The 22,646-nt window shown below is 35.4% G+C and overlaps 1 protein-coding gene across 1 annotated transcript in view; it reads left to right on the top strand.

Annotated features, from left to right (window-relative positions):
- ush2a (Usher syndrome 2A (autosomal recessive, mild)) overlaps positions 1-22,646 on the top strand; it is a 191,137-nt gene that overhangs the window by 46,022 nt on the left and 122,469 nt on the right. The window contains exons 20-29 of the mRNA XM_024295925.2: positions 3,840-4,003; positions 4,124-4,282; positions 4,367-4,595; positions 4,871-4,994; positions 5,148-5,295; positions 6,198-6,479; positions 8,367-8,542; positions 8,733-8,880; positions 12,915-13,021; positions 13,502-13,625. Coding sequence (XP_024151693.1) covers positions 3,840-4,003; positions 4,124-4,282; positions 4,367-4,595; positions 4,871-4,994; positions 5,148-5,295; positions 6,198-6,479; positions 8,367-8,542; positions 8,733-8,880; positions 12,915-13,021; positions 13,502-13,625 — 1,661 coding nt within the window. The remainder of the gene's footprint in view (positions 1-3,839; positions 4,004-4,123; positions 4,283-4,366; positions 4,596-4,870; positions 4,995-5,147; positions 5,296-6,197; positions 6,480-8,366; positions 8,543-8,732; positions 8,881-12,914; positions 13,022-13,501; positions 13,626-22,646) is intronic.

The raw sequence follows: 22,646 nt of genomic DNA, 5'->3' as shown, positions 1-22,646 counted from the left end.
TTTATTTACTCCATATAGTGATACACATTACTCCTTAAGAGTATTCTGTGTTTTGGGTAGAATAATATTTAGTTCCTTTTCAGATTAAATTTACTTTTTCTTTTTATGTATCTTTTCATTAAACAAATGAATTTCCTATTTACAATATACATAAAATGGAAAGTATTAAAGTTAACAATGTCATAAAATTGCAATAATCTTAATTTAATAAATAATGAGTTAGATGGTAACACATAATCTTATTTATTTATTTTTTGTCTTTAGAAGGTCAGAATAATTCTCTGGAAAATATTCCCATTAAGAATAAAACACAGTTTAAATGTTGATCTTTAAAATAAAGATTATCTGATTTCCTTCAAACCAAAAAAAAAAAAAGTTACTAGAAAAAGCAAAAGAATTGTGAAGTATGTTATGATGACTGAAGAAAACAAAAGTTTAGGCTCATCACATATTATATACAGCATTTTAACTATTTCAAGTTTGCTTCAAAAAGCTTAAGAATGTGAACTCTATTCAATATTTATGGATGACAGTAACCATGTTGTTGTGTTGGCTGTTTTAAATAAAAAAATATATATATGATCAGTAACATTGATATCCACACATCTGAACCTAGCTTTTAAACACGGTCTGTAGATTCTTTGTTAACCAGCATTCTATACCAGCAATTAACTTATGTTCTTAAAAACCTTTCAGACATAAGAAACATCACAACTCACACATCTCTTTCACCATTTTTTCATCTCTGCTTCCTGGAATTCTGTCGTAACAAATACTCAAGAAATACATCCCTTTTCCATCATTCCATTTTTTGATCTTCTGGAATGTCTTTTTCTGTGTCTGTAAATAGATTTCTCTGGTCTGGTTCATAGTGACTGGTTTAAGGGTTTTTTTTTTTCTTTACATGATGGCAAAGTGGCATCTCAAACATTTCTCTTGTGTCAATCACCACTTCATTTCAATTATTTACTCAGAGCATAAGTAATACTTTATACAAACAAATGTGTTCAAGCATTGACGTGAACCTTTGGCAGCAGACGGAGTTTTGAGTTTCCATAAATAATGAGGCGATTCAGTTGGAAGGATGTAAATCTATCCTATGGACAAAGTACTTACATGCACAATTTAGCAACATTCTGCGTTGAGAGGTGTGTATCATATTAACTGAACAGTCATTTACAGCACATCACTCAACTGTCATGGATATGAGGGTTGTAATATAAGACTGAGTATTGTTTTAATTAAAGAGGGGATTTTTTTGGCACCAGTAGCCTTTATGCAACAGTGGTGAGACAGGAAGGACGACAGAGGGATTGGATGATGTCTTCATTCTTCCTGTCTGTCAGATGTCAAGTGACGGCTGCAGATTTTGATGTTGACATCATGATGCATCATGAAGCTAAAGTTTTTTGTTTTTTTTGTATTATTTTTTTTTACAATTTTCAATTTTCCTCAAACTAATATACAGATATGCAGTTTTGTTTAAAATGTATTTATTTACTAATCTATGGAAGCATGTTACTTAAAAAAAAACTGGTGATTTTAGTTCAATTTTTCTGTGATTTTCTAATATTTTTAAGAACTACAAAAGCAAAGAACTACAAACTAACTAACCTCATTTGCACATGAAAACTAAAAGATGACCTGCTGTTAAAATGTGTCCGTGTCATAGATTTGATCCGTTTTATGTGCTCATAACAAAATCTCCAGTCTAATTTGTCCTTCCTACTTACTTCTAATCCACAAACTTTACAGAACAAAATGTTGGATTTAGTTTTATTGACCAGTGTGAACTGTGTTTTTGTCTGTGGTGATGCAGAAAATGGGCTACAGCCAGAGTATGAAACTGCACTTTTTCACTGCTCTTCTCACAACTGTTGAAATACTAAAAAAAATTAGAATTTTGTTTTAGCAAAAATATGAAAGAAATTATATCAATAATCAGAAAATTCAGCAAAAATCAGAAAAAAATTTAAGTGAGTGGCCAAAATTAGAAAAAAAATATAACAAATTTAGAAAAAAAAAATTTACAAAAAAACGTAAAAACATTATATAAAAAAAAAACAGAAAAAATATATTTTAAAAAATATCTTGAAAAACAGACTGCGAGCAACAAAGCTGACCACAATGATTTTCTGACAAGTCCGAAACCAAAAATAAATATAGTAATTAAAATAGAAATTAGGGGGGCCTGAATACAGACAAACTCAACATTTGGGATCTGTAATCAAAAAAAAAAGATTGGGTGTAATGTTGGTGTTTTGTTTCTCCTTGGGAGAAAGAGTGAAGGTCGAGTCACTATGGCATCATGTCTTCAAGTCTGTGCAGCAGTTGACAGGACAAATTTGCAACTTCTCATGAGAGGAGCACCAAAAGTGCATTGGCATGTGTGAGATACATTTGAACACAGAAGGCAATCGCATAAAAACACATGGACAATGTCTAGGAGTGCTAGTAACATGCAGCTTCTCACTTGCCCAGTGTCGTATGCATGTGCACATACACTTTTCCAAATGCATGTGTGTGTGAAGGTGTAAGGTAGCTGGCCGGAAGATCACCCACTGTCCGGCCCTTGAGAGGGTAACACCACACCAGTGACCAAAACATGATGACTGACACACATGAATCTGCACGCTCTTTGACAACTCTAATAGGGAATGCCTCTTCTGTGAAGTTAGTTTCACAGCTACAGGGTGGAGGGTGGGAAAATGGTAGCGAGGGTCTCACAGTGTTAAGGAGTGGGCCCAACACGTCGGGACACACATTTACCCTCACTTGGAAGTTACAGTGTATCCTGAACATCTGTGCACTCATGCAAGACCAGCGACCACTCATGCTGTTTCTAAACGTTTAGCCTTACATGTAGATTCTAACATGTATGGGGCAGATGGGATGGGTAAACTGTGACCCGGGCAACATATATGACCCGTTTAACCATTTATCTGGCCTGACAAACTGAAATAAATTATATATCCATATTAATGTTTTATTCTACTCCAGTTCAAAGATTATTTTGTTAAAAATGCTGCAGATTTGTTCAAAATGTGACAAAATTTGTGTAAAAATGTATGAGTTAATTTTACTTTAACTTTACACAATTGATAAACATGGTTCAATATAGTGAAAATGGGACAAAGACAAACTTAAACGTGTTATTTCGTGTGACTTAGTACCCATGAAGTAGCTCTCAGTCTCAAAAAGGTTGGTGACCCCTGTCCTAGATGGTACATGACGAATACATTGACCTTTGTCTATAGGTGTAGAAAATTATCCTGCATTCATCTGGTGTTGGAAGATTTGCTGTTTTTCCAGCGTTCATGTGTATTTTTTGACTCTGACTGGCATTTTTCCCATCATTCAAACACCACATGAACATGGCACTTTTATAAGTTTGCATTTTTTCCCTTGGAACACTAATCCAATTGTGCAATTGGCTCTAAAGTCACAAATTTTGAAATATAAACACATAAAAATTCAGTTTTAAAGCAATCTTCTATTAAATTAAAGCCGGGTTTTAATCCATCATGCATGTTGTTTCTTTCTCGCATTAAGTAGATTACAAACACACTCAACACATCTACTTATGGTCCAGCCCTCCTGTTAAATTTTAGAGCCCTTTGTGGCCCACAGGTCTAAAAGTTTGCCCACCCGTGTTCTAGCAGATGCAAAACATGCAAAATGCAATTATTGACTCCAGAAAGCAGAAAGATGCAGACAGTTGTTGAAGTTTTTCCTTATTATTGATATCTACATGTCCAAACATAGATACTTGTAGGCAAAAATAGACAGAATTACACAACAAAACCATATTCAAAAGTTTTTCTTTGTCTCATGAGCAGATGTCAGCCTTGTGCATGCGACCAGGCGGGCAGCGTCAATGGTTCCTGCCATCCTGACACAGGCGCTTGTGTGTGTAAGCTCCTGGTAACTGGAGGCAAGTGTGATTCATGCCAGCCTGGAGCAAGTCATTTGGATCCCGAGAACCTCTTTGGTTGCAGCAAAGGTGTGTTTTACATATTATTCTAAGTCGAACTCCACCACTCATACTGATAAATCATATCAAAATTATTTTTTTCTTTTTTGTGTGTGTTAACATTTGTGCCTGCCTTTATTCTGTGTGCAGCACCCTCCCAGCAGCCTGCACCATTAGGCTTTGCCCTCAGTTATTCCACCATCCACCTCTCTTGGAATCCTCCTGACTCCCCAAACTCCCACAAACTTAACTACACTCTCCTCAGAGATGGGCAGTCAGTTCAAACCATCCAAAGTTTCCACCCTTTCAGTGAGTTATCCATGTGTAGCAGCTTTAATTTAAAACCTGTTCTGAACTCCAAAGTTCATACAAACAAATGTTCTTATTTTGAAGCTCCCGAATCATTTGAAGACACCGGTTTGTTCCCTTATACCAACTACACCTACTGGCTTATAACATCCAATGTGGCTGGGGAGACAATCAGTGGCTCAGCTTCGTATCAGACTTTAAGCTCACCGCCTGAAGCTGATGATCTTCATGTAAACCTGCTGGGAAGACCAGCTCCAACCAGTGCTACCTTTAGTTGGAGAACGCAGAGGAACGATACGGGCCCAGTTGAAAAGTAAGAATTTAAATTTATTATCAATTAGACATTTACTGGGATTATTTTATTTTTCTACTTAGAATTTGTTTTCAGACTGCAAGTTGCTATGGATAAAATTGTTTGCTAAATGACTACTGTATGTCTAAATCAAGCAAAAGAGTGCAAGTTTAAATTCTGCACAATTTGCATATTTTTATCTGACCTTTATGCTTCAACTTGAACTTATGAACACTTGAGACTTTTGTAGACTTGATTGAAATAAAAGTAATCTCACTCTTTTTTTCCCCCCATAGGTTTGTGTTGTCCACGTCAGAGTCTCTGCATGGAGCTGACCCTGTGGTTCACTACACAGGACTATCAACACAAGCTGTAGCAACTGGTTTAAAGCCATTCACACAGTACACTGCAGTTTTAGATGTAAGTATAGAAATGCGCAACATTTTTACATCAAATATTGATAGTGAAGCAAAATAGTTATTTAAGATATTTTAGAAACGTCTTGTCACCATTTTTTTCCTCTAAATAAGCATCTGTAACAATAAATCTAACAAGTTGTTACCTTGTCTGCAGGCATGCTCCTCAGGGGGTTGTACTTCTAGTGCCCCATTGTCTTTTCTGACTGCCGCTGCTCTGCCACAAAACCAGCCTGCCCCCAGGGTCACCGCCGCTGGACCTCATACCCTCCATGTTTCCTGGGAGCCTCCCAGGGAGCCCAATGGTACAAAAACACTTTAAATAAATAGTTTTTTTTTATTCCTATGAACATCTTTTTCAAAGCAACAAGTCAAGGGTTTTAAAGACTAGATTTATTTATTTTAACTATATATGACTAAACATTTTTCAATTAAATTTAATTAAAAAAAAAATGAAGCTGGAATCAAGTATTTCTGTAGTAACAGGATGTTGGTTTGGTACTTTGAAGACTACAAAAAGAGATTTTTTTTATTGTCTGTGACAAGTAAAGCCTGTTAGCTGTTTTGATACTTTTTATAGTTCAGTATCCATTTCTTTCAAAGTAATTGTCTGATCCATTTTAAAACCAGCCTTTTAAAGTAGTTCACATGACAAAAAAGTGTGAGTACCCCTGGTTTAATGCTTACAAATTTACAACAAACTATATACTCATTCATACTGCAGCAAATGCACTCATATTGGCATTAAATTGCAATGTATTCAAATAAAAAAATAACATTTTTGCAGCAATAATAAAAAAAAGAAAAAAATGCTCACAAAGTGCACCTAATCCAAGTTATTGATTACTGATATCTTACTTGACAGCTTATTTTTTGAGTGAGGATGTATGAGAATCCATCAGCATTGTCGTCATCACACACACCTGCACACACTAAGATAGTGAACTGGAACTGCCCTCTGTAAATCCACTGAGCTTTGTAATGTCTCTAGGCTCAGTATCAAACAAAGCTCTATAACCTACATTTCTCTTTTGTTATATAGCTGTTGACTTTTCTGTTTTTAGACTGCTTTTGCTCCACATTTAGTCTTTTTCAAAATCTGTTTTTTTTTTATCTCAGTACACACCAAAAACATTATTTTTTTCAATTTTTTTTTCTTCAAAGTATTCATTTTGGAATCCTATGATTCTCTTTTTCTTTTCTACAGGTGTTATCACAAGGTATGAGGTCTTCCTTCGTGGGCCACTTGACCCTCAGAACCTCTCAACTCTTGCCGTTCCGAGAAGAGTTTTCTACAGTTCCGGTTGGCTGGATCCAAGTGTCTCCTTGGAAAAGGCGCGAGTCAATAGAAGCGAAGCATCGCCCCCCGAAAGCACCACAATTATTGCAGGACTGCAAGCGTTTTCGACCTACCAGCTGAGAGTTGTGAGCATCAATAGTGCAGGAAGTGTCGCGTCAGATTGGACCACAGCACACACTGAGGAAGGAGGTTTGTACGTGGGGTGGTTAAGCAATGATATAATATCTGTGATAATAAATAAAAATATTTTGTTAAATTATTTACAAGAGAGGATCCTGGGAAGGAAAGTAAATTTCTAAGTGGGGGAGGGGAACCTCATTAAGGTGTTTGAATTTCAAAGAGATGATATGGCTCATCAGGACTAAATGATTGCCTCCAACATCACTCTAAGCTGTGTGTCTGGATAATAAGCATATGATAACACAATTTTGGATGTGAAATGCGTTCCAGTTTTCCTTCTGCACATGGAGGTGCTGTACAGAGGAGAAGGATATGGCAGTGGTGATGTCTGTTCTGAATCACATTTCACACTACATTTCACAGATAGACGCCATGAAAAGTGGAATAAAGAATCTTTCTCTCTTATCTGTCGTGTAATTGTGGCCATCACAACCATAGGATTAAAGGACACTCAAATCCATAAAATTCACTTAATGTCCACAAAGTATTGATTTTCACCGTTTCTTATATTCTTAATGAACTTACTCTAATTGGCTCATTTTCAGTGTCTGAACTAGCGATCAAGGTGGGACTTCAGTAAGAGTTAATGTTTTAACACTTTTTTCAGTAATTTTACTCTCCATAGTGTTGTAGCTGTTGCCAAAAAACAAACTAATTTCTCCTTAACCTAGTTTTCCTTTTAAAAAGCCAGCAACAAATGTGAGCACAGGTGTGTTGAGTGGATTACATCTCCCAGCTTTAATGCACAAGAGTTCCAATAGGAAATGATACCTGAATAAGCTCTGATAATAGTAAATATATCCTGAACTAAGGAGATCTGCCAGAGAAACGCACGTTCGTGCAACCAGATGAATGACAAGCTGGTCAGGAACCGTACGTTAAAGTTAGTTTGTGGTTGTGAAGATAATGGGAGAGCATGTAAACTAAGAAACGCTGGGATATCAATGTAGAGTTACTTTTGCTCCAACTGTTCCATCCACAATTCAAAGGCAAATTTCTATCGAGCTTCTGCTCTCTGCAGGAAATATGTCTTAAAAACCGACACAGATTTCTAAAATTTTTTGCTAAAAATTGCATAATCGTAATTAAAAGACCACTAAGAACGAAAACTAGCATACTTAACTGCCCTAGCAAAGGGCCGCCTTCTTCTAGGACACAGCCATCTTTGTCTCTCAGCCAATGCACATGGTTGATGAACAGGGCATTGGCTCCAGTTTGGGGTGACATCGGAGCAGAAAATCATCCATAGTGGTTGCTTGTAAGCCAAGCTCTGTTGCTGTGCCTCATCTCACCTGTCAGAGCGGGAAGCAGATGTATGGCCCATTTCTCCACCGCTCAGTCAGCTGCATCTGATGTTGACAGAAACAGGCATAACTTCAAGCCAATCAACAGCGTCTAACATAGCCTGAGACATTACAGTAAACAGCAGCAGATAGCATGAAGGGGCCTGTAGCCTTAGATGGTCCAGCTATGGTAAAGCAACACATTTGGAACAAAAGGTGTTAACATGTGTCATTGATGTTACTTAGTGTTAACTGGGAGTTAAGAAATGACTTTTAATACAGTCAATCTTTCCATTAATGAAATTGGCATTTGTCATAATATGAGGTAAACAGAAAAAATTCTATGCTAGTTTAGTGCTCCATCTAGACAAAACTAAAGACCAAAAGTACAATTATCGTATCAAGTAATGTGGGATGAATGTTGGGATGAATGTGGAAAAAAAAGTATTTGGCCTTCTAATATTTTGAGAAAATTCAGCCTAATCTCCAAAAGCTTGAATGTTTGAGACTATCAGTTCTAAGAGGATCACTTGATCTGTAGCACTTCCACCAAATTAAATCTATGAAATAAATTAAAAAAATATTTTTCTCTATTTGTGTTCATCTTTTCTAGTCCCAGAGTTTGTTGCCCCCCCAGAGGTGTCAGCACTGTCTGCTACAAGTCTTCAAGTGACCTGGAACAATACTGAGGGTGAAGGTTTGATTGCTAGAGGAGAGGTAAAAGAGTACCAGGTTAACTTGCTTACTCTGCAGACAACCAATCCCTACGCTCCTCCAGTCGTTAGTAAGGTGAGTTCACTCATCTTTCTTTTGAAGTAATAACTTGAATACATTTTGCTAAAGTTGAGTTTAATGCTCTGCTTCATGTTAGGAGACTATGTATGTCTTTGTGATATTTTATTGAGTTTTCTTTATGCAGATGGTTCTGTGTCATCTTTTCATTTGTATTTTTTCTACCATCCTTGTTTCTGGTTGTCAGGTCTTACACCGAGTGGAACAATCATCCCCCCCTATGTATGTAGTGAAAGGACTGAAGCCTTTCCACGTCTACAACTTTACTGTCACTCTCTGTACAAGAACAGGCTGCATCAGCAGTCAGCCCAGCACAGGCCGGACTTTACCTGCAGGTAAAACAAAAACGATTCTAAAATATTTGTCTTTGCTTCACCAGCTGTGCTCCCTTTGACCTTTGCAATGGCCTCACCGGTATTAACACAAATATAAAAAGTTTCAATCATATTCATTCACAATATCACTAAATTCTATATTTTAGCTAAATATAAACATAATTTTTTTCTCTTTTTACCTTTAAATCCCATTCTTTTCATAACCATGTTTATGGGCCACATGACCTATCAAATTGTCTGCTTTTTGTGAAAAAGTGATATAAACCTAAAAAATACAAAAAATGAAATATTAAAAATCGATTGAATAGTTATTTCTTTTGTAAGTGACCATGTTATAAGCGGGATAGTACCCGACAAAGGGTGCTTTATCAGAAATGAACGCACGCCGTGGAAGCCTGAACCGGTGGAAGGCGGTTGCTTGCTAATTATTTAGCATCAATAAATATTAACACATTAATTGTTTATAATTAATTGTGTGTTAACACATTAATGTTGACAACCCTGTAAACAATATTATTTGTTAGTGTCCTTTTTTCTTTTAACCTGTAGACAGTGTATTTGTTAATTTTACAGACTAACAGTATTTTTTAAATGCAAAAGTTATTTTAAATAATACAACAAATTATACTGGGCTATTGACTTTTTATTGTATTTTAATAATCACACTTGTTTTATATAGTAGCAAACATGCCTTATGTCTCAAGTGTAAATTTGGCTGAAATTCTCCTTTTGTTAATCAAATAATGGTTTAAGTGTCATGTGTTACTTCACTGGATTTTCTTTAAACATTTCTGCTTAATATCACACATTTTCTTTCTTTTTACCTATATTTTGAACAATTTCTACCAATAGACTTGAAAGACGATTTAATTTTATCTTTCCCCTTTGTTCTGACCCAAATATGCCACCAAGGATATTCTCAAATGAATAAATAAATAACTGCAGCGGTCTTGTTTAGACAAGCTGATTAGCTTTAGATTATCCCAACCTCTAGTGAAATGTTCCAATCCTGTCTCTTTTTCAACTTTACTCCTTAGTAAATCATTTCAAGCATTATTCAATTTGTGTTGAGTTTTGTTTTGGGTCAGGACGTATTGATCATCCTGTGATCTTGTAAGCCAAACTATTTCAAAGACGAGTAGTTGCAGCAGCATGCACTTTAGTACGCTCCAGATGCAGTGATGAATTGTAACTTGGGTACCGCTAGGCCATTAGAGCCAGCTCACATCTGCTATAAGTGAGCAGCCAACATCTGTAATACCACTGGAATTACACCGAAGCACACGACTAAAGATTAGTGCTCACGGAGGAGGACGTAAGGAGACGAGGAAAAGAGCTCGGTCCATGTGTGATGATGCATCTGCAGTTGTTTCAATGTGTGTATCTTCCCACAAAGTTATCGATCACTGAGTAAAGTGAGTGGCTAATCAGGGGCTGATGGTGATGTTTTATGTATCCTACATCCATAACTGCTTGTTCTACAAGATATTCACACAAAGAGACAAGCACACACGCACACACTGTAACGCCACTCAACAGAACAGGAACTTTATTGATTTATGCATAATTGGCCTAAGGCCCTTCTTGAGAAAAGAAATATGCATGGCAAGGGATCACGATGTCAATAAGTGGCGTGCTTATGTGCGTGGTGTAACTATACGCTAAGAGCCTGTTAAGACATGTCAGTTGCTGTAAAAACAGGAAACACACACACACACATGCACAGTTGCTCCTGGGAACTGGCCCGTGATTTAGCTGCTCCATTACAATGTCGGCAGCTAAAATTAACCTTTCTGGTGGACTGTTAACCTTGTGTGTGCATGCGTGTGCGTGTGATTTAGCTAACTCACGACAGAGCAAGTGGGTTTCATCAAATGGGATCTGTCATAATTTGAAGCAGAGTCCAGAATTTAGAAAACCTTTCAAGATTAATTTAAATTAACTAATTAATCGCAAACCTGGGAAAAAAATAATTGCGATTAATCGCAATCAATTTTTTTTTGTTACAGTATTTGCCAACCACTTATTATCTAAAAAAATGTGAAATTACACACAAAACTGTACATTTAGGACTTTTATTTTGAATTAATGCTGTCAATCAATAAAAATAATTATTCAGATTAATCACACTTTTGGATTGTGATTAATCCCAATTATTGCAAAGTTTTACTAGATACATTTTATGACAATATGTGGATTTTGAACAACAATTAGGCCAGAGAGAAAATGTTTTCTTCACTTTTACTGTCTGAAATTTTTTGAATTATCAAGTGTTAAACCAGAAGTGTAATTTATGCAGTTGAGACTCAGCGCCACGTCGTCATGTTACCATGACAATGTGCCTGACTATCGATCAAATAGTTCACTTTTTGTGAAAAATCTATCTAGACCAAGAAAAATAGTAAGAATAAAGTACTGAAAGCCGGTTGAATATTTAAGTATTTTGTAAGTGACCATGGTATAAGTGAGATAATACCCTACAAAGTGTTTTAACGCACGCTGTGGAATCCTGAACCGTCTGAGGCAAAGCGGAAGACTCTTAATTTGTGAAGTGTGATTAATTTGCGTTAATTAATATTAATGCATTCATTCGTTTTCATTAATTGCCTGCATTCATGTGTTACTGTTCACAACCTGATAAAAACCTAAATTCACTACTTTTAATACTGTATTGTGTATTGCTTTAGAAATTTGACACTATGCACATCTAAATTCAAGAGTTTGATATCAGTTTAATAATGTCTAAATGTGAATGAACTCTTTCCTATTCAAACTACCTACTATGTCTTTAAAAATGTATTTTAATTACGTTGTAATTGATTTCACCACTTATCCAAGTGACTTAACTGGTCTGATGAATCCGCCTGGAAGCATCTTAGATGAGTGGTGAAATAGTTTAAAGGGCCACATTGATAAAATTATTTTTTGGGGTATTTTTGTATTAATGATGGACACGAATTAACAAAATTAAGCTCAATATTGCAATTCCCGAGCTCCTGTCCCAAGCTGTCAGCAACAAGTAGGAGAAGAGAGGACGGAGGTGCTTTGCGCCATCAGCCCCACCTACAACTCAGAGTTGAATTTCTAATGAACTACTGGCGCTCTGCAGAACTATGTCACACAAAATGCTCTTTTTTGACAAAAAACTGCATAATAATATTTAAAAGACCACTGGAAACACTTTTAAAGTGGATAGAAAAGTATTAAAAGTGGGACTTTAAATGCTAAAAGTTGTAGACTGTTTGAGTTTAGGTTTCCAGTCTAATCTAATTAGCCCCAAAAGACTATTCTTGTTTCTATCATGGCTACCATGCTTCATCACTTTTATCCCGGTTCATGTTCACCCATGTTTGTTGTAGTCAATGTTCCTAATGTCCCCGTAGCTCAATATCAATAGACTGGTAAGCTATTGATTTGCAGTAATTTATGGTTTTATGTGCCAAGATGAAGCACCGAAGAAGAACTGTCCACTTCCCTTTTAAGAGCGCTATTACAACTCACACCAAAGACGGTCCACTTGTGTCACTAAAAGCTAATTTACCTCTGCAGACATTTAGAGGATTACTGAATCTCAGAAACACATGGATGGAAGCCTTAATGCACACGCATCTTTCCCACCTTTAGATCACTCCATCACTTACTAGGGTTCTTCCTCCATTAATCCATAGCATGTCACCCTACACAAACTGGTTTTCTGTTGATATTTGTATAGTTTTACCATAAAATCAACTAAAATCAGCTTTGCAACTTCTTTGAGTTTTTGAAAAGGACATTCAATTTAATTAAAAAATACTTTATTTTTGTCCAATTCAGAGATGATTAACGAAAACTGAATTTGTGAAGCAAAATAGAACTGTAAACAAGATTTTATAATTTGAAATGTTGATTGTGACAAAGCTGACTTCTACAGAGTTGTTTTAGCTTCTCTGAGGACAGAAATGAAGACTGCATAAAGAGTATTTTGTTAGGTCTTCACAGTAAAAGTGTGTTCTTGTTGTTTATCTTGTTGTTTATCCTGTTGTTTATCCTGCCAGCACCAACAAACCTGCTCTCACCACAATTACATCCGGTAAATGAAAGCACCATTCACATAACCTGGGATCCCCCAGGACAGCTGAATGGACCAAGCCCACTTTACCAGGTGACAGTGTTAAAGTACACCCTTTATATGATTAGGTTTTCATTTTATTTTCTTGATTTTTCTTTTTGCATTTGTTTTTGTTGGTTTCCAGAAATTAAGTTAAGCAAATTCAGTTTCAGCACGTTATTTGCACAGTTAAAGCCACAATAAAATTGGTTTATGTAAATAAAAAAAATCATCATTAAAGACTTTATGAAATTTTTGTTAACCAATAACTATAAAAAAGTGTTCAGCACAATTCTGCACACCAGCAAGCTCATTTTCCTTTCTTTTTGTGGTAACTAAAGATGTCAAATCTAATTCTCCCTGCTCCAGTTGGATGTTTGGTGTAATATTTTGCTGAGCTTTCACCTCAACCCAATTAAACAACATGGGAATAATCTGGGAAACGGACTGTGATTCAAAATGTATTCTTAAAATATGTTCCTTGTTCCATACTCTTAGAATTTTTAATTAATTCTAGTTTTTGATGTTTTGAAGGTGGAAAGGACAGATGTATCTCTCTCCGACCCACAACAAAGAGTTGTTAGAGGGACCAGATTTCCAGGGAACGGTTATTATCTATTTCCAAGTAATATTCTGCCAAGCAACAGTGACTTTACAGGTAAGAAAAATAATGTTTTCTTATTGTGCTATGGTGGAGTATTAGGGCCACCTTAAAAAAGGAATAAATACATAAATGAGGATAAAGTTGTAAAATTATAAGGAAAAAAAGTCATAATTTAATGTGTGAGAAAAAAAAAAAAAAATTTTAAAAAGTAAAAAAAAAGTTACAAGAATAAAGTGGTAAAATTATGAGATAAAAGTTGTAATTTTACAAACATAACCTTGTAGAGTTATAAGTAAAAATAGTCATTTTTTTACTACATTAACTGTATAACTTAAAATTTATAAATTGAGAAGTAGCTATATTAAACTATCACATTTGTGAAGCAATAGTCTGTTTTTTTTTTGTTTTTTTTTTAATAAATTGTATACAAAAACAACGAAAAAGAACTAATATCATGTCTCAGTATGAGAGACGTAGAGCGCCTAGGCCTTCATTAAGTGTTGGTTACACAAATAAGGAAATATTGTCTTTTAGTGAGTCAATATTGTTTTATTATAAGTATTAGGACATTGAAAACAATCTGCAGGACACTGAGGCTCTTCAGAAAAAGATTCTTGACTGACGAGTGGATTTCTGGTGAGTGTGTCATATACGCTGTCAGTAGTATGGATGATCCAAATGCATCATGGTACATCGAGTCCTAGAATTAAACAAAAAAAACATAAACAGCTGTATTGATGAAGTTAGTCAGCATGTAATATGGATAGAGACTTAAACAAACAACTATATTATCAAAAAAGCATGTTTTTTTCCTTGTTAATTTACAAATTCTTTGTTATAAATTTAATGAATTAATTTTTGTAAAATTACAACTTTTTCTCACATATACTTATTTTAGTAAAACTATGACTTTTGCTCATAAATGTATGACTTTATTCTAATAAATGCAATATTTTTTTTTTTATGATTGCCCTAACACTCCGTCGTATTACACAAATTCTACCTTCTTTTTCTTTTTAATGTTTTTTATCCTATTTGTCAGTAAATACACTGCTTATACAAGATATTTGCAGGATCATTTAAATTGACCTAAAATAGGAAATGGATCCCATATTTTTATTTGTTTATCTACAGGAGCAAGTATAAACCTTTGTACACCACCAATGCTCTTTGGTAGAGGTACCTTATTGTGTATATTTGTCACCATAGTCTCTCATCTATGACTTACATTGACTTGAAAAACGTACAGATTTGTATAAACAGATAATAGTACATTTTTTACAATGTTTAGATTTAACTAAAAAGGTTCAGGTATTGTCTAACTACTTACAAAAGGAATTTGGTAATGTGCTTTATTTATGCAATACTTTGTTATATTTTGCACAAATGGTACCCAATTGAATTTAAGGAACCCCATTGTCTTTCTACATTTGCAGTCTCAGTTTTTTCACTGAATATACAAACACTTGTTCACAAGTGTTTTTTTGTGGAACTGCATTGCAGTCTCTCAGTTTACTAGTGACATTTCTTTAGAATGACTTCTCCAGTCATCTTAAAGGACAATTATCTTTCTGTTTACAAGCATCATTAGTGGGTTGAGCTGCACAGCCAAACATGTTCTGCTTCATCTGAGAACATCACCCAGTCTGACGCTCATAATTAATGACTGCTGATAGTAATCAGTGGGATTTGAGCATGCAGAGCTCGTTGACGCCACTTCAGATTGCTTTATTGTCCTGCTCAAGCCTTGTGTTAGCAGTAATACTTGCATTTGTAGATGTAAAGTTTGAAGCTAGATGACAGACATAATGATAGCCTTTCTATGGTTTAAAAAAAGGGGTTTATATCTTTGTGCTGGTAACATTTTAAAACCACTGACACTTTTGATTTATTAAGGTGGAAATTATATGTAATATTAATGGGGCAATAATACACTTTAATTGGTGCACCAATCCTCTGTTTGATGGCTGGCTATGCAGACATGCTTTTTGTATTGTACAGTTTTTTTTTTTTTGTTGAGTTCCAAATTTTATATCAGCTTATATTAACAAGAAAATAATCTAAAGACCATTGTTTTTCTGAATGTGTCTCCATTCTATGGTAAGATAGCTCAGTAAGATAGCAGAAGTGGCACATGAAGAAACCCAGGGAACCTGCTACATTGCGGGTCCCTAAATATGACCCTTTGCCTAACTATGTAGCCAGAGGGGGGCCGAGTCTGGGTCTCCCTGTGATGGTCCCCAGCCCGGGTAAAATACAAAGTTTTGTCAGGTCGGCATAAAACTCTCTGCCAAACCAAATGTGCAGATCAGTGAAAGTTGATTTGCTATGGTGACCCCTGGTGGGACATCCCGAAAGGTGAACGAACAAACTGACAATTCATTTTTGTGAATCTTCGAATCTTTTACCTTGTTTCAAAGCAGGAGCCCGAGTGGCGAAATCCTTGTATGCATAAAACATATTTAGTCTTTCTCAAAAGAAATAATTGTCATTATGAGTAATTTTTTTTGTGGAGACGGAATCTGTGAACATTACTTTTTTATATAAAAGACAAAGTGAAATGTTTTTTATTCTAAGAGTAAATAGTTGTTATATAATTTTGCTAAAAGGTAATAAAAGAAATACAAAGCAAAGCTCACAATTGTTTTGAAAGTCAGTCAAACTAATTTCTTATAAAACATCCTGTTTGTTGGTTTGATTGTTTCCCTTCTGTCTACTCTTAGTTCTTGGTCTCAAATCAATAGCCTCCCCTCCAGCACAAAGGTATATAGATTGCTCTAAACATCACTAGCAAATAGATTATGATTTTTGATATTGAAGGATGTTTTGCATCCCCTACACTCTCCTCCACAAAGGATAATGGATCAGACAATCACTTTCAGACCGGATCTATTCTGGACCATCAATGTGTCGGCAGTCCTCAAACCATCATCTTTTTACAACCATCAATACTAATAGCATCATCTACAGACAATTATTCCCATCGAAGCTCACGGAACAGCGAACAAATCAAAGCCAAATTGGATTATGAATGTAATGCAGTGTAATGCCCCCTTGAGAGTCAATTGATCGCAGAGAAAAGAATCGTCAATCGTTGATATACTGTAGAAACCTTGTGACTCTAGCAATGACAACCATACCATTTCTTTATTTACTGCATTATCACTAGTTTTGTCCATCTTGGCTTTATAAAGATCCACTTTCATTTAGTAAATATTTTTATTCCAAGTGAAACATGTATTTTACTTTCAGTTTGTGTTTTTTTTTAAGTCTGTGAAACGGTGTCATAAACAACATCACATCTCTAAAGATCCAAATGACCTTTCTGGAATCCCAAATCTCATTTTATTTACTCTTTAACAAAATAGACTATCATGTAAATAATTTCTTCGGAGGCTCCTAATGCTTGCATACTCTTTTTTTAAAGCTTTCAATTAAGGAGACATCCTTGAGTTGGGTCAATATTCTACATGGTAAATCTTTCTTTTTACCATATAAAATTGAATGATACCTGCCCTTTCACCTGTCGTTTGATGGCCACTTTACTAAAATTATTTTTGGCCAAATAGGCTATTTTCCATGTGCAATTACTATGATATGAGTGCATGTTTCCATAAATGAAGTCTGTTTGCTTGTCTTTAAAGATGCTTTCTAATGCCTAATGAGGGTGCTTCGGGTCAAGATTGGACACTGATTCTTATTTAAGATAAAACAAGATTAGAACTATATGTAATTATGTTGTGATATGAATACCAGTAAGTGGTTGTTTCCATAAATATATGTTGGTTCATTCATCTTTTTTATTCCTCCTGTTCGTATCAGAATTACTGACTGAAACGAAACAAACCGCATACACTGCTCTCCTCTTGTAAATAAAATGACTGAACCAAATGCACAACAATGGGTATAGCATCCTACTTATATGTATGTTTATCCAAATGTAGTTTCTCAGCCCACCAGTAATGAAGAAGGATGACATGAAGCTGAAATATTAAAAAAAAATTCTGAGAACAAATAGATTTGGATAATTTCCAGACTCTGCTAATACAGGACATTGCAGTGCAGCAGCTGAGCAGGAAAGAGGGAAATGTTAAATTATATAAATTATTTTCCTTAATTAATATGATTGATTGCTTGGCTTTGACGTTGAGAGGAGAGGGGGAGAATTGTGTGAAGACAAAGTTTGCGCAGACATCATTAGTTTTTCCCCATTTAAAGATTAATCAGAAGAGGCTGGGCTCTTTAATTTTGTCATTTGTATATTTAATGGGCTGCTGCAGAATCTATGGGTGTAATTAGCTAGCTGCCGCGCTCTCATTAATACGCCAGGCTCTGATTAATGCCAGCAGAGAACTAACATGACTGGAGTTATTCAGGTTATGTTATGAAGATGATTGCACACAACCTCCGCTGTTTACTGGGAGAAAAAGAGGGAAAACAATAGCCACAAATTAGCCCCGCCTAATAAATACCACTCTGCTTTGAGGTGGAAATGGATCAGTATTTTCACGTTAAACTTTATTGATAACAAATTGTTTCTGATGTACTATATGCATTAAAAAATATATCCAACTATATTCATATATATTTTATCAGTCATTAGTCATTATCACTTAAATATATTTTCTCATTGGCTAAAAAAATGTACTCCTGTGCATTAAATGTAGTATTACTCAAAGATCCACTCCCATTAGTGTTCCCTGTGGTCTTTTAATTATGATTATGCCGGTTTTATGCAAAATTTAAAACATTTGTCACATTTTCTGGAGCCTAGTTTCTGTAGAGCAGCAGAAGTTCATTATTAGAAATTCATCTTAGAGTTGTGGGCGGGACTATTGGAGTGGACACTTTTGTTTGTTCTGTAGATTGTTCCCAAATCAGTGGTATAAGAGTTGAAGAGACTAAGATTAGATTGTCTCTGTATTATTTTTTTATTTATTGGTTTTGACTATTGTTGAGTTTTTTTGCTTAGCTAATGATGATTAAAAAAAAAAAAAGACGTGATAAAAAAGAAAAAGAATCTTCTTTTTCTACGAGGAACAACTTTCTCTGTAAAATACCACAGCTTAAAGCATGAATATATTAAACCCTGACCTCCAAACACCACATCGATTTAGCAAGAACATTCAAAGGACAATTTTAGCTTTCAATTACGTTTTAAGATCAGGGTTTGTATCAGTCAGACAAAGATAAATATATGTTTGACTGAGTTTAAAACCTGCCATCACTAGAAAAGTTGTTCTTGCAAGAGACCTGAGTGAATTTGTAATTTCACATTTTGTAATCAGTTTGTAAGTCTTGCTCAACAAATGAAAATGTTTTAAATATAAACTATCTTTCCTGTGGATTTAGTGTGCACACAGGGGTGAACATATGCACAGTTGCTAATGTTGTTAGCAGAGTGTGTCTGTTAGCTAGTGTGTCAGACCATATGAAGAGTGTATTTGATTGTACTGCATGTGAGACCGAGTCACCTGTCACGGTGCATGCGCAGGTTGTGTGTTGATGGCTCCAAAGTGGTTGTCAGTGTGAAGTAGCACAAGTCCTGTGGGGAAATCTGTAGGAAGTAATGCTTAGCATGAGGAGTGTCACTAGATGCTTTACATTTGACGTGCGTGGCCAACACCTTGTCCATCACAAAGAATCGCAGACTCATGCAAGTTAACAGTACAACCTTCTAGAGAAGGTTCAGTGGCTCAGGAGCTGGGAAGATAGCCTTTCCTTTGACCCCTCCAGCCATGAATTGAGAACCCCTGGTATTAATAGAGCTTACTTTGAGAGACAGAGTTTTACAAAAACATGTGATGCTAATGTGTACAACTTGTTCATGTTTGCTGACTCTATTGAAAACTTTGTATACAAAGTTTATAAAGTATTTATAGATTCAAAATGTTTTTTTTTTAATTGAACATAATATGTGGTATGTTTATTACCGAAGTCCAAAACTGGCACAGATTAGGCACCGGAACTGCATAAAACCCAATTGGTACCCAACCCTGGTCTTGGGATATATTGTGATGCGTATCGTATCATGAGACGCCTACTGCAAAACGTATTGCATCGCCATACTCTTGCCAATACATACACCTTGTAAATATGTTACCAAATAAAAAAAAAAACGTTTTTTTTTATTGGAATATTTTTCTGGTATTGCAGATAGATATTACAGACCTAAATAAAAAACAAGCACATGTTGTGTCATAAAGTTCAAGTATACATTTGAGTTCATCTGAAACCATGTACTCTAACCCATAAACTTACTTTGCTTCGCATCATTTACTGAATAGGAGATTCTCACCATGCCTCTTCCAACTGTAGGTGGTGGGCATGTACTAGTAAATGCAGTCGGGAAAAAAATAAGATAAAGAAGCCCCTCCCTACTTGTACAGTGTGAACACCATGGGCTAAACGCACATACAAGAAGATGTATTCAGCGCATTTTTGAACATGTGTTAAATTCACAATGTGTAAGTAGCTTAATAGAAATGTGAAAGACCAGTAGCAAGTAAAGCTTAATGTAAAACTTCAGTCTCAGACTAATTAACTACTTCAAATCAAGCTGCACAGACTAAAGCTAAGCTATTCTGCTTTCAGCATGCCCCACTAAAAACACTGGAACTCAGTATTTACTGGAATCTTATCCAGTTTGAACAGTTTTGTTGTTAAGTGACAGATTTCGTTACTATGCAGTGAAAGGTAGCAGCAGCCTGGGCTACATGGAACAAATCGTTTTTCCAAAAAATACACTCAGTTGCAACTGAGCCTTAAAATATAAAGTAGTTGCCAGTCAAATATTATATTTACAAACATGCACTAGGTGGGATTAGTACAATTTTTCCTCAGTAGTGTTTTTTTGTTAAAGCACATTGCAGACAATCAAGACAGAATTAATCCTGTTTATTGTCATTCCAGTAAGCGGCCCTTAAGCTTAACCATATTTCAATTACTTAGAAGACTCTCTTCATTCTAAGTTTCCAATTAACATAAATCTAAAATAAAATTGTGGAAATTTTCTGGTACTTTTTTTCAAGTTGAGGTGAGCAAAAACTTTTTTAAAAGGACTAAGAACACCTATCTTACAGATTTTGCATTTCATTCGAGTGAATAAACTGCTTAATATTACAGACAGAGACTAAAAAAGTGTGCCGTTAAGAAAGAAGTAGAAATGTTCCGTATGCTAGCAGTATTACAAGGAGAAGGGCAAAAAGGATCCATTAAAGAGAAGCAGAGCTGAGATAAACAATAAACTGATGATGCAAGGAAAGAAAGCATGTTCAGAAAAGGTCAGAGGAGCACCAAAGGGTAACAGACAGGTCACAAAACAGACTTGGAAGGTTAAAAGCAGGTGGATGAAAGGAATGAGAGACAGAGGGAGATCTGGAAGGTGTTTTTGAGAAAGAGGGAGAGAATGTTAAAGAGGGTTAATGTAATGTCAGGTATCTGTCATGAGTTCACTCTGTGGTGGCAAGGTCATGAATGTAGATCATACACATGTTCTGGATGTTCAGTATGGAAGTTCAACAAAAAAATATATTTTTTCTCACTTTCTTCTCCCTGTATCACAATATAACAATCTGAAATGGTGGAAAGTTTTTATTTTTACTGATGGTCAATACATGTATCATGTACAGATTGATTTGATTAAGTAAATGCAGTAGAGCTGGTTTAGGGTTCATCTCTTTAAAATAAAAAATTCCATTGAAAATACAGTATAATTTATATTGTTCATACATAGCAAATGTATTGAGTGTATCACTCTAAAGCTAAATTATAAAATAAACGGTACAAACAAAGATACAGCACAAGATATTGTTGAAAAAATACTTTGAATTAATGGAAGTTAATATTGGTTCATATTTTTTTCACAGCAACAAGGTTTGAGTACTTTTTCAGTTTGAAGTTTGCATTTTCTTCTCTTCACTGTGATGTTTCTCCAAACACCAACTCCTGCCATCCAAAAAGATTGATTCTTGCTTCATTCATGATTCAAAATTGCCTTTTAGAAAAAGTGTTGCTATAAAAGATCACATATCCACTTTTGCTTATCATGTAAAAGTTTAAAAAAAGAAGAAAAAAAATCTGGTTGTTCTCTTATTATTTTTCATTGCCTTGTGCTGAACTCTGGACTGTCTTTTTTCAGCTGCTCAGATCTTAACATCCTTTTCTCTGTGGAGTCAGACATGCTTAACCCCACATTAAAACAAACCTGCGTCGTCTGTGGAGTTCTGTGCAGCTCGTAGTGGATTAAGATTCAATCTCCTATCCTCAGTAACATGACAGGATGGAACACTGAATGAATAAATCCTTTTCTGTGTTTCTGAGTGTGTGTCTGTGTGAATATTTGTGGCTTTAATGACATTTAATTTTTTTTCTTCTATTTCTTCTTCAAATGCCTGTAAGCTATTAAATGGGAATTGTATTACAATGCTGTACTTTTATGTATTTATGTAGAACAGAAAAAAGGTAAACACATCTTTTATACTATGAATATAATGGGTTTATCTTGGCATAGTCTGGATGTCTCATTGTGCAGTGTCTCTTGATATTTAACTCCTTAAAAACAGACGGATGGAAAAAAATATATGCTAATTTTCACTTGTCCTGAAAGCTGCGGTCCTTGGTGTTGACTTTAATTTTTTTTGGACATGGTTCCACTTACGGTATCATGGATTCAAATACTGCAGTGCTCCAAAGGTCCCCCTACTTAATAAGCCTCCACATGTCCAGGCCTATCTAGTTATTCAGGTGATCCTCTAGAGAACTGAGAAAAGTTTGTTTAAGACCAAAATGGAGTTCTTTGGGAGTATTACCACTCACTGTGTTTGGATGGGGAAGAATACAGATTTGCATCTCAAGAACACCATTCCCCCTGTAAAGCATGTTGGTTCAAGCAACAGATAAGTAGCTATGTAAGCTACTTAAGCTTTTCGAGGTTCTGGAGAGGCCTTGACAGTCTCTGGACCTCTATGCAATTGAAAATCAGTGATATTTGAAAGTCTGTTTCCAGCGGCATTCAAAACATCACAGCTGTTGAGAAGATCTGCATGGAAGGATGGACCAAAATAGCAGCTATCA

Source organism: Oryzias melastigma, linkage group LG3, assembly GCF_002922805.2.
Source record: "Oryzias melastigma strain HK-1 linkage group LG3, ASM292280v2, whole genome shotgun sequence".
NCBI lineage: Eukaryota > Metazoa > Chordata > Actinopteri > Beloniformes > Adrianichthyidae > Oryzias > Oryzias melastigma.
Note: the sequence above shows the minus strand (reverse complement) of the source record. Positions and strands in the feature narration are given on the sequence as shown.